General features: G+C 35.0%; 3 protein-coding genes across 6 annotated transcripts in view; 2 read left to right on the top strand and 1 right to left on the bottom strand.

The window, feature by feature from the left end:
* LOC137405437 (sulfotransferase 1C2-like) overlaps window positions 1-7,859 on the bottom strand; it is a 28,313-nt gene extending 20,454 nt beyond the window's left edge. For both annotated transcript variants that reach the window (XR_010979758.1, XM_068091697.1), the window contains exons 1-3: window positions 7,735-7,859; window positions 7,016-7,090; window positions 126-251 (exon numbers count right to left, since the gene is read on the bottom strand). Coding sequence is in view for 1 of the 2 variants with exons in the window: in XM_068091697.1 (XP_067947798.1) it covers window positions 126-236 (111 nt within the window). In the remaining variant the exon portion in view is untranslated. The remainder of the gene's footprint in view (window positions 1-125; window positions 252-7,015; window positions 7,091-7,734) is intronic.
* On the top strand, window positions 216-6,302 carry LOC137405438 (sulfotransferase 1E1-like). 2 transcript variants are annotated; one of them, XM_068091699.1, is made up of 8 exons: window positions 216-323; window positions 876-1,093; window positions 2,013-2,213; window positions 2,469-2,524; window positions 3,164-3,343; window positions 3,503-3,652; window positions 4,086-4,161; window positions 5,918-6,302. In XM_068091699.1, the coding sequence occupies exons 2-8, from the start codon at window positions 907-909 to the stop codon at window positions 6,040-6,042; spliced, it is 975 nt and encodes a 324-aa protein (XP_067947800.1). In that variant the 5' UTR covers window positions 216-323; window positions 876-906; the 3' UTR covers window positions 6,043-6,302. The 2 variants fall into 2 exon arrangements, with proteins under 2 accessions (XP_067947800.1, XP_067947801.1); XM_068091700.1 differs by lacking the exon at window positions 216-323 and adding an exon at window positions 347-441.
* Window positions 7,860-9,653: 1,794 nt separating the features above from the next.
* Window positions 9,654-12,092, top strand: part of LOC137403615 (adenylate kinase isoenzyme 5-like) — a 37,728-nt gene continuing 35,289 nt past the window's right edge. For both annotated transcript variants that reach the window (XM_068089592.1, XM_068089591.1), the window contains exons 1-2: window positions 9,654-9,765; window positions 10,517-10,712. In XM_068089592.1, coding sequence (XP_067945693.1) covers window positions 9,697-9,765; window positions 10,517-10,712 — 265 coding nt within the window. In that variant the 5' untranslated portion in view covers window positions 9,654-9,696. The remainder of the gene's footprint in view (window positions 9,766-10,516; window positions 10,713-12,092) is intronic.

Here is a 12,092-nt window from a genome sequence, read left to right as displayed (position 1 = left end):
TTGTGAAAAGTAGGCAGATTTTACTCATTGTCATTTTTAGTAGAAACCAGCCAAGTCTTCCTCGGCAATCAAAGAACCCTCGCATTTGTCCAATATCTGTGTCAAAACAACAGTAACAAGCTTACAGCAATTAGAGGTAAGCGACCCTTAGATCTGCTCCTGCTTGACTGCTCCTCAGGAATGTTATTAGGATGAGTAGTACCAGTGCCTGTGTGGCTCAATTGAGTTCCGAGCATATAGAACAGCAGCAACTGTAAAAGATCTGTAATCGTAAACAAGTAGTGAAAATTGTTTATCCAAACTGCTGCAGAAGATATTTAATGGTAAGCTAGGCTGTGGAGGAAGAGAGAAGGCATGCGGATTATTGAGCATTGAAAGCTTTACAATTGTCGTTTCATAGACTTCTTTCAAAAGTTGCTGAACAATAGAAGACGTTTTCTGGTAATAGAAGATAGAATTTTTAGGTAAACTTTCTTTAAAAAGTTGGCGAGAACATTGTGATGCTATTTACTAGTTCAGTCGAGGAATTTGTAATTTAAGATTTGTCATTTGCATTAATCAATAGCAGTCAACATCTAACAGATCATTGTAATAATCAGTTCTTCATCAGCATAATTTCTTTTTTATAATATCAGCTATTAACAAGCAAAAAATCGTGATGTCTGAGGAGAGTTTTGTTTGTTATATTTGCAATGCTTGCTATGCTCCCTGAGCTTACTAGGCTCTCTGGGCTGGTTGTGCTCGCATTAAAAATTGATAGATTTTAAATGTAATATAAAGTTTTAGTCTAAAAGTTACCCTAACAATCTTTGCACTGGTTCTATGCTACAAACATGACAGATTTCTTGCAAAATATTTAATTTAACGGCCAACAGCGCAGTGTGAGACAGTAAGGAGAGTGAAGCCATGGAAGATCTGCCACCGCACCCCTTATCTGGTTCTGTAACCGGAAAGTACCTGACGAGTGATGATGGATCTGTAAAGGTGGCAGCACATGTAACAGAGATGAGTGATCACTCCGAGGTACGACGTGATATGGAGGCATACAAATGGAAGGATTCAGATTTTCTGCTTGCTACATACCCTAAGAATGGTCAGTACAAACACAGTTTCTACCTACTGCATACCCTAAGAATGGTCAGTACAAACACAGTTTCTACCTACTGCATACCCTAAGAATGGTCAGTACAAACACAGTTTCTACCTACTGCATACCCTAAGAATGGTCAGTACAAACACAGTTTCTACCTACTGCACACCCTAAGAATGGTCAGTACAAACACAGTTTCTACCTACTGCACACCCTAAGAATGATCAGTGCAAACACAGTTTCTACCTACTGCACACCCTAAGAATGGTCAGTACAAACACAGTTTCTACCTACTGCACACCCTAAGAATGATCAGTGCAAAAACGGTTTTTTACTTACTGCATACCCTCAGGATGGTCAGTACAAACACACTTTTTACTCACTACATGCCCTAAGGATGGTCAGTATAAACTTCAAAGTAGTTGTGATTTTGTTGTTTATATTGATATTTAAATTCTGTTCATGCACACTATTCTGCAGAATCGTAAAGCCAAGTCTGTAGTGCATTGATTGGCCATAACTGTTGAGAGCTTCTATACATGTAGATGCGTATTTACCAATTCTGGACTCATTGATGATTTTTAAGAAGAAAAGAAAATAACTGAGAATTATAAGAGATAGTTGAAGATGGCACAAGACAATAGAAGACATTTACAGAACAAAATGAAACATTTAACACGACTATCCCATACTATAGTATTGAAAATTCCTATGCATTTAATTTATCAAAGCAGTTGTCTCATCTCTAAATAAATGTATTCTGACGATAATAAGAAATGCAATAAATTTGAAAGTTACTTTAAAGTTCTGTTTTAAACTTTATAATAACATTGAAAAATATAAACAGAAAAAACGCATACACATACATTTTGTTGAGCAATGATACAGTTTGAGTCAATTTTGCAATGTTGTACAATTTTAGGCACCCACTTCATGTGGGAAACAATGATGATGCTACTCAATGGATCAGCTGACTACATCAGAGCGTCCAAAGCAGTTTTTATGGTTGATTCAAGCCCAGTTGCTAAAATTGATAAAATCTTTCCTTCCCCACGAGTTCTGAATACTCACTACAGAATGGATGTTCTGCCCAAGGAATTCAGAAAAGCTAAAACAGTTTTATGTAAGCTGATAAGTTTATGAAATTAATGTCTATCCTGTAAAACATGGAGTTCAACATGGATTATTGTAATGGGATTCTGTATGACTATATATTTATTACTATATATATGGTTATTGTATATATAATTATATATAGTTATTTATTAAACTGGTTCACATTTCTTTGGCTCATCATTAGTTCAACTCGACTAATGTAGGGTAGTTTTACTGATCAACGTTATGGCATATTCATTACAATTATTTTTGATGTTTGTAGTTATGAGGAACCCCAAAGACACGTGTGTTTCATATTATTACCACTTCAAGAATATAGTAAGTACATAATGCCAAGGATGGACTTGAAAGTTTGAAAATGTTTGCTTGTTTTACTGCTTTTGTTAGTTTGACAGAAAATTATGGATTTTAAAACCACCAAATTACTTTTGGTGATTTATCAATTTTGTAGAAATACATGTTCACCACATCAGACATCTAAAATAAAAAAACAGCTGTATTATCAAAGGGTTATTTGATCTGCATGTAGAAAACAAGCCTTGTGGGTTATTTTGGCTCACAACAATTTTATGATTACCAAAATTTTCTCATTTTCCTGTAACGATAGCAACCTTCGTCAAGCTATAATTCTATAAGCATGTTGAAATCAGTGTTCAGGTTATTTGCAAACTTATTGGTTGACATCTGGAAGTAGAGCGGCTACCCTTTGATGTCATATGTGCCTGTTGACCTGCTGGTTATTGTTTAATTTTAAAGTTTTTTGCTTCAAAATTGCTCAGATTTTTTGATGTTCTTGGTTTCATTATTATATGTTTGATTACTGTTATATTATAACTATTTGGTACAACATCTACTGTAACTTACACTCAAATACGTGATGTTGTTTGGTCAAAAGTAATTACTTGTTACAACTGTAAAACTAAGCAATTTTATCAACATGACTATTTCCGTTTACAGAAAGTATCGGTGAAAAAAGAACCCGAGGCTTTTGAAAACATGACTTTAGGGCAGTTTATGAAGATGTTCTTATACGACAAGGACATGCCTTATGGGACATATTTTGACTACGTTGAGTACATGTGGTCTCTCAGAGATGATCCTAACATCCTTATTCTGTTTTATGAGGATTTGAAAACGGTAAGTGACATGTGATAGGCCCATATATTAATTGCAAAAAGCTGCCTTACTATCACAAAGTTTTAACTGACGTTCTCAGATCAGAATCAAGATCCGCATCAAAAAGCTCAGACATTTATTGTCAATAAAAATGTTATCAATTTTTTTATTGATTTGCAGGATCCAATAGCAATTATCCAAAAAGTAAATGAGTTCATGGGTACCAACGGATCACCAGAACTGGTGAAGGATATAGCTGAGGCTATTAACTTTGACAAGATGAAAATAGGCAAGACAACAGGACCTCCATCTACAGAGATGGTAGAGATGGTAAGCAAAAGGCTTTAAACTGTTTTGCTTATGTATTCAAACCCTTTGTTTGTGTGGACAACCTTATATAAGATTGCATTGCTTGAGCTAACATCTATCTAGTATTTTATATGATGCAAACAATGCAACTTTTTTCTTTTAAAAAGCTAATTACTTCAATGGTTTTTGGTCATTATTTTAAACTTTATTTGCATGGTTTAGAGTTGTTTAAAAACATAATGTGCTTACCGCTGTTGATTTTGCATGATATGCTTCTTGCCATGTCATGAGCTTTATGTCCTTATTAGAACCTATTTGCTTTTACAGTGAGTTAGCATATAGCATATGGTCTAATGAGTGAGAATATGGCCAAATGACTCATGGTGACCAAAATCGCAACTCAAGAGTCTTGAGTCAAGACACTCAAATTTCCTCACATGTTTGTTTTGTTCAGATAAAATGTCAGACACCCAACGCTGAGAAGGTTCTAGAAATAATAAGGGTCGCGACCAAAGCCATACTCCGTAAAGGTATAAACTTCTTTATTTGTACTTCTTTATATCTTTGTTTTTTACTCTTAGCTTGCGAAAAATGTTGCAAAGTACTTTGAATTTTGGGTTAAATGGTTGCAGTCGCTGTACATAAATTACAAAGTGCCTAACAAAATAAAAATTAATTCATATTGATTAAAAAATGACTGACTACAAAAGAAATATTTAAAAAGTTCCAGTTCAAGAAACTTTCTATTGTAAAAATTTGAAGCAGTTTGTCACTTGGGTTTTAACAATGAACTTGCTCAAAATTTTAGTAAATTTTGTCAGAAGCTATCTGTATTTTTCTATTATTTGTGTTTTGAATTTTTGAGGTAATCTGACAACCAAGATGTTTAAAGGTTAAAATCTACAAAACTTGATCATGGTTAAAATACTCAGATCAAGCGAAAGTGTGATTATGATGTCAACAGTTGCAAAGAGGCCGACAGAATAAAGACGCGTAACATTGCAATTTGAACACAATAACTGATATCAACTATAGCAAGGATAGCAACTATTGATGTCACCTTGCAAGTATTTTTTTAGCGCTTTAACCGTGATCAAGTTTTGTCGATTTTAATCTTGTAACACCTTGGCAGTCAGATCACCTCAAACATAAATAATTTCAAATGATAGAAAAATTTCGATACTTGCTAAAAAACTCTAATGAAATTCTGTGTACGTTCATCTTTAAAATAAATCTTTGTTAACTATTGTAACAAGCAAAACAAAAGCTTTCTGAAGATTATAATAACACAGTAATATAAAAAACACAAAGTATTAAAAAATCTTTCAGAAATAAATTATTGATTACTTTTTAGCATTGCCCATTCAACTCCCAAGTCTTGTCATATATTTTTAAAATATGTACAAGTTTAATAAGGGCAGAGTTAATAGCATTGTAAAAGTCTTCACTCCGAATTTTATGCTACAAACTATCTGAGTAACAGAGCATTTTATAAGTTTCACTAACAGCAATTATTCATAAAATAATGAGAGTTAAATTCGTGTAGAAAAAAACTAATGATAGCATCTGCTAGCGATTAAACTAACCAGGTAAATGAAAATTTTGTTGGTAGCTACTGCAGCATGTACTGCAACTATATTCTGAGTCATAGGGAATCTGATCTTGTGCATGTATATTTTACAGATGCTCACCATGCATATAAGAAGCCTAAGAAAGTTAAAGTTAAATACCGGCATGTAGTTCATAAAATTATGATTTTAAAATAATAACCGTCTTTTAATTAGCTTCCAACTCAAATAAAAATCTATTCAATAATTACACTGTTGGAAGTCAACAGGTTTTAAGTTCGGGCATTTTCATATTAGCTTTGACCTACAGAGCTGATATTTTTAAACCATCGTACTTAGGAGAAAACTGTCAGTAATTTATACCTTACATATTACCCACAAGGGGTTCTTGTTTCAAATTTGAATTGGTTCTGCAGGGAAATTTTCGGTGACAACAATTAAATTATGACTAAAGCGTTATATGTAAAAAAGCATTATTTAGCCTTTTGCTTAAGACTAAAAGTAAAAAAAGAAACAATTTAGCCAATTTTCACCATTCATACTGTAGTTATGTTATAGTTAATGGAAGCAAGAACCTATGAATGCTTACTCTGCCCTTATCTAATGATGGACCTTTTCTTAGCCTTATCACATAGACTGTTAACCTGCAAATAAATGACACCCTAGTATAGGTCTAAGCAGTTAAGATAAACTAGTAAGGGTCTTCAATATATTCTAGGTGACGTGGGAGATTGGAAAAACCATTTGACTGTCGCTCAAAATGAGTGGTTTGACAGCTTCTTGGCAGATTGGAAAGTCGGTCAAGATATTCCCTTCAAGTACTCTCAGCAAGGATCTCTATAACAACTGTATAATGCTTTTGAAAGCATTTGTAGTTAACATTAGTAGTATATGTGAACTTTTAGGAGACTTTTCCAGACTTGACTAGTTTGTCCGATAGTATTACTTCAGATTGTTCCAAAGTATCTCAGTTTCACTAGTACAGCATACTAGCGCTGTTCAATAGTTGGATAACATAGAAATTCATTTCCATAAGTCTAATTATTTATAGATATCTGGTCTAAGTTAAGTTATACAACTATGAAGCACTGGTAATAAATGAGCTCTTCATAAACACATGACTACAATGAGATATGGAACAGTATCGCATCTTTATGAGTTTCAAAACCTGGTAGAATCACAACCATAAAATTTAATCAAGATTCTTACTTTGCTTTAGTCATACGCGTCAAATTACAGAAGAAAATATGAGAGATTTTCAAAGGGTATGTTTTTTTTTACCACAAATGTTGAAAACGTGGCCTCAGCTCTGATAGCCCATAATAAAAATGTATTCATTAATCTTTCAATCTATAGAGTCGAAAAATGACATTATTCTAGAGGACGTTATTCTGATTGACGAAAAAAACAGTCGATCACTTGAGCATTATTAATCGATATACATGTATGCTATTGTAAATATGATTACTTCTGTAATAGTTCAAATTAATAAACACATTAATAGATAAGTGGTTAAGGGAATAACTGGGCTATTTAAACTGCACATAGTTGAATTAAAAAGAATTAAAGTTAGTAAAATAAGTCTAAAGTGTATATCTTATCATATTTATTCACTTGTCACTTGATAGTAAAACTGATTTGATGGCACTGGTCATTCGCACCGCTTTTTCACAGGATTATGCTTGGTTGAATCGCAGTACCTGGCTCCACCATTTTTCTGTTCTGACATGAGACTAACGAAATACCTTTGCCAATTACATTGTGATAAAGTGTATCTCTAGAAGTATGTTGTATAAATGATAATTAATTTACCCACTTGGAATTGGTGCCAGTCAATCCACGATGCAAGTTGTATCGGTCTTTATAGTTATCCGATAGCAGGTACAAATACCTGACAGAAATAATAACAAATAATCATTCAGGGAGAATTATTATAGCTTTATATTGTAAAAAGAGATCAACTACCTATCTGCATGACAGTTATTTAGCATTAATTCCTTTGTCTTTGCAATAGAATGGTAAGCAGATTTTAAAATGGTTTTGAGCACAGGTAGTTCAAAATTTTATCATAATTTGAACTACCTAGTTGTGCAAATAAGCCCAGATTAATTTGCTGGTACAATTTTAGCTTGTGCTCCTATCCTCCAATCAGCCCTTGTCAGGGTCACCAACATTTAATAAAGAGTTGTTCCTTTTCCTTAGTGGTTGAAAGTCTTCCAAATTTTTACGCGTTTTTATTACATCACCAAGACCTATCAGTTTGAGTAGTCAGAGTGGACATATTATTGATTGATGAGTAGTGCTACCATTTGAGCCAGTGTTGCCAGCCATCTGTGACAAAATACATGTAGTACATGTTGTCCATTTTGCAATATTAACAGATGAAGTAAATTCATTCAACCACTTTCCTTCTGAAATACTGACTGGCAACAGTGCTCAAGACAGCCTGCATCACTCATGCACCGGTGTTATAGTTGCACACCGGATTTAAGTTAACTCAAATCTTTACGTAAGCGGCTATGAGGATATGCAAACCTTAGAGCGCAATTCACAAGTCAACTTTCCAGGCGCTAATACGGATTTACTTGGAGTAAACAACTCCGAATTAAGCGTGCCAAAATATGTACACGTGCTTGTACTGATAGATCGCAGTGATAACACGTATTGCCATTGGTTAATTGGTCAAATAAATCGTGTTTATTGGTTTCGTTATTCTCTATCGCGTGCCTTTTTCCTACACGACTAGTTGTTCTAATAAAAAGCCATAAAACAAAAAATCGTATAGGAAACGTGTTCGCTGATGTTCAAATATGGCGCAAGCGCTGTTGCAGGCCTGCAGCTGTTATGAAATACAGTCAAACATGGATAACTCGTCCACGGATAGCTCGAACACATGGTTAATTCGAACATTTCCTTTGGTCCGTTCCCACATAATGATAAATTGCTATAGATAACTCGAACTCAACACTGTTAATTCGAACTGTTTTTTTGCCCAACAGCTACCGAAACGGTTGTTTTCGCTTGAGAAAATCACTTTATTCAAAGCCATAGAGGTAAACTTCATCTTTTCGTAATTCATAAGCGTCGTTATTACCACCATCGGCAAAATATTTTTGTCAACGACTTTTCTAAAAGTTTGGTGAAATTTGATTTATACTGCGATACGATGCATAGCACGAGCTAGCCGGGTCACGCGCGCAAGAATTTTCGCCACGCACATACAAAACAAAAATCGCATGTTGTTTTGTATGTGCGTGGCGAAACTCCTTGAGTGCGTGACTCGGCTAGCCCGCGATGAATAGTTTTTCGACGTTGATTCCGTGTTGAATCAACGTCGGAATGTTGAATGTTTAAAACGTCTTAAAAAATGTTGTAATTAAACGTATACGTTGTCTGAGCTACAAAAAACTATTCATCGTTTGACCTAAACACAGAATACGTGTGTACATTCAATAAGTATCTATTAAAAAAGCGTGAATGATATAGAATGTACCGTAAAACCTCGTAAAACTTCTAATTGAACTGCCTCGGAGTGTTGCTCTTAACGAATCCCAGGTAAAGTAAGGTAATCTGCATAAACTTCAAGAAAAAACGGCAAAATTGATCGTGGGTAAAACCCCAAAAGAAAAAAATGTCTTTTCTTTTGAGCATTTCGACAACGATCAAGTTTTGCCAACGTCAATCTGAAAAAACGTCCTGGCAATAACATCACCTCAAACAACAAACCAATCTCAAGTGATAGAAAAATCTCTATACTTTTTCATGAAAACGTTTTAAACTTTACATTAAAAGCATTTAATTTGAAACAAGCCATTTGTGCTTTTGATTTATATTATAGTTTGTATATGTACATGTATCTACTAATAAATAAGTAAATATATGGACTTGTGACAGTGCTCTGATAACTTGAATGCTCTGATAATTCGAACACTTTTGCTCGGGCCCTTGAAGTTCGAGTTATCCATGTTTGACTGTATTCGCAAGCGGTATTAATAAATTGCAATGTTGACTCACGACTCATTTGGTTTCAAAGTCAATCGGATTGTCGTACCTAGCGCAAACATACAATGATCAAAAACTACCTGAGAGTTGTCTATTCGTGATAAGATATACTCTTAGTGTTGTTTTTCCATTGCATAGAAAGTGCGTTATTTTGATCGGTCACAAAGAATGGTCACAACTCTATACCTAAGTATACTCATACTGTGACCTAAAGCTTTTCAAAGTTCGAAATCTATGCAGGTCAATGCTAACAGAAAAAACAAGAAGCCTGCGATTTTGCAGCTTGTTTTTTTAATGATTTCGACTACCCTGACGCTTTTGAATAAATGCGTGTTGAAGGCTAAACTTCGCATTCTCATAGAGATCTTCATCCCTTGGCAATTTTGTGTTGACGAAAGAACTGGCGAGAGCTCATATGTTAACCGCCTTAGATACGCATGGATGCAAAATAACTCAACAGTGCTTGTCACAGATTTCTCATGACCAACTAAAAGTATGAAGGAATCTCCGGCCGAAGATGCAAAGACTTACATGTCAAATCGCCAGGTTCCTCAATTATTTGAGGTGATATGATAAAAAGTTATTTTGCATATATAGTTTTATATCGTAGGTTTGTTAAAGTTTAGAAAAGTGTGCAAACAATGTTGATAGCGAAACTAGGCTCTACCAAATTATTTGTGCTAGCCATACCTGTCGAGTAATTGTATGTGTTGGGTTATTTGCCGGACTCATAAATAATATCAGGCACTGTATTAAACTGTTACAACTACAAAAGTCACGTTGATATCTTGCTTGCTTTCGACTAACACTCTATACCAGACATTTTTCGTGTTCATACATTAGGTCAACAAGATGATCATTGGAAGGGTACAACTTGCTGAACAGAACAATATGTCAAACCATTTTTGTTTTTAATTTTTTAGTTGGGTACTAGTTGGGTACTGAGTTTCAAAAAGTGTTGGTTGTTTCTGCATGAATATGCCAAAGTTGTTCTACTAAGATAATGTTAAACTTGGCTTTAGTTAATCGGTTTGCTGATAGTAGCTAAGAATTTGAGCCTCTTCATCTAAAAATCTAGTTTGTTTAATTTAAAAATTTTAAAACTTTTTATAAATTTTTATACTTTTTTAAAACTCTATAACTTTTTAAGTGAGAAAATATGCAGTAGGCACCTGTTATGCTTATACAACTATCAACTGCGCATATACGTAATATGGCTGCGCATTGTCTGCTGCTTTCTGTCACAGTTTAGTGTTTAAAGTACTATTTAGACTGATTTAGACAAAGAGTCAACAACAATTTTGTTGGTTTGTAGAGTCTTATGACAGGGCTTATGTATCACAGACCAGATGACCATCTTGGTTATCTCATAGATTGCATACAAAAAGTTAAGGATTCTGGAGGAAACACAGTTAACTGGAATGCATTTGCTGAGTTGAAAAAAAGTACTGCTTTGCCACCCATTAGCGTCACACCAAACCATGAGTCATCCTCTGAGGATAGTATCACAGGTGGGCAATGGCCGGTTGGCAACCTTTGGTGAGAGCAGTAGTACAGCGTGCCCACTGAGCAGTAGACGGACTTTTGGGCTAGGCTGATAGTAATGGCATGCTTCTGTCATGGGGTGACAATGCTTGGTAGTGTTTTCATGTTCTAGTAGAGAAACACACCGCCAGGACTAGTTTTTTATAAGCTACCTTGGATGGTCCTAACACTTATCAAGGGCTTCTTCTGGAACCGTCAGATTAACCCGAAGGAATGCATTTTGCAACACATCTAGTCTGACAGAGCCAGGTAGCCTTTTCACTTGCTCAATATGCGAAGGACAGAGGTGGATCTGTAACGTGCTCACGTTGTCAGTGTGGGACACAGGGGGCCTCCAAATTATGGTCTAGATCCGAAAGATACAGCAATTTAGTGTTGAAATTTTGCGGAGAGCTTTTTCAGATTGGCATTAAGCAGGGCTTGAACTACCAACCCCATGGTTGACAGTCAAAGACATCAATGCTAGGCTGATAGGAAACACTGAATAGTAAGTAGGTTTCAGCGATAACAATGACATGTTTGAACATTTATTTACCAGTTACTGAAGTTTCGTAAGTGCAATATTGCATGTGAGCACTGGCCAGGTGTTTAGTCTTTTGCGCAAACAGTGTCTTCTAAAGTTTAAAGTGTCCATTAGGTGTTAGCTCATCACATTGAACGCTGCTGATTTTGTCACATAAACGCTGAACCGTTTATCTCTTGACACCTTGGCAATAAGGTGACCAACAGCAAGTATATAGCTTGAATGACAAATTTAACAGGTTAATTTTGTTTTGAGCTGTGCGGTTTTAAAAGTTCTACTTGTAGTGAGATGACCATAGTTTATCTAAGTACTACAGCATATAGACTTACAGGAAGGTCGGGCTTGTGTTGCTGTACACACTGCATGGTGTGCATACTGTACAAAAACAGCTATTATAAGTAACATTTAGCATGTGTAGTTTTTCTTTTCATCCATATTTGACGACCCATGCTAGATCTGAGGATTTTTTAATTATTAAAAGTCTGCTAAACAAATGGTGAAACTGACACTTTTAATTGAACAACTAAAAATATAAACTTACTAGGTGAATGCCGGCATTGCCCGGACAATATAAAAGTTTTTGCCCAAAAGATTTATTTTTATTTAACATGCTGTATAACAACAGTTATCAAAAGTCACTGTATTAATGGATAATTGAGTATGTGCAATCACGAAAAAGGTATACAGTATATTGTAAGAGCGATGGAAATGGTAAAAGTGGCTTAGGCTTCTGGTTAGGTGTGCGTGTTTACAAACTTGCGGCTACAGTCTGCGTTAGTTCAAATCCCATATGAAGTGCATTGTTCAATCTTAGATTTTAAGA

Source organism: Watersipora subatra, chromosome 9 (assembly GCF_963576615.1).
Source record: "Watersipora subatra chromosome 9, tzWatSuba1.1, whole genome shotgun sequence".
Lineage (NCBI taxonomy): Eukaryota > Metazoa > Bryozoa > Gymnolaemata > Cheilostomatida > Watersiporidae > Watersipora > Watersipora subatra.
This window is presented reverse-complemented; position numbering and strand designations above follow the sequence as displayed.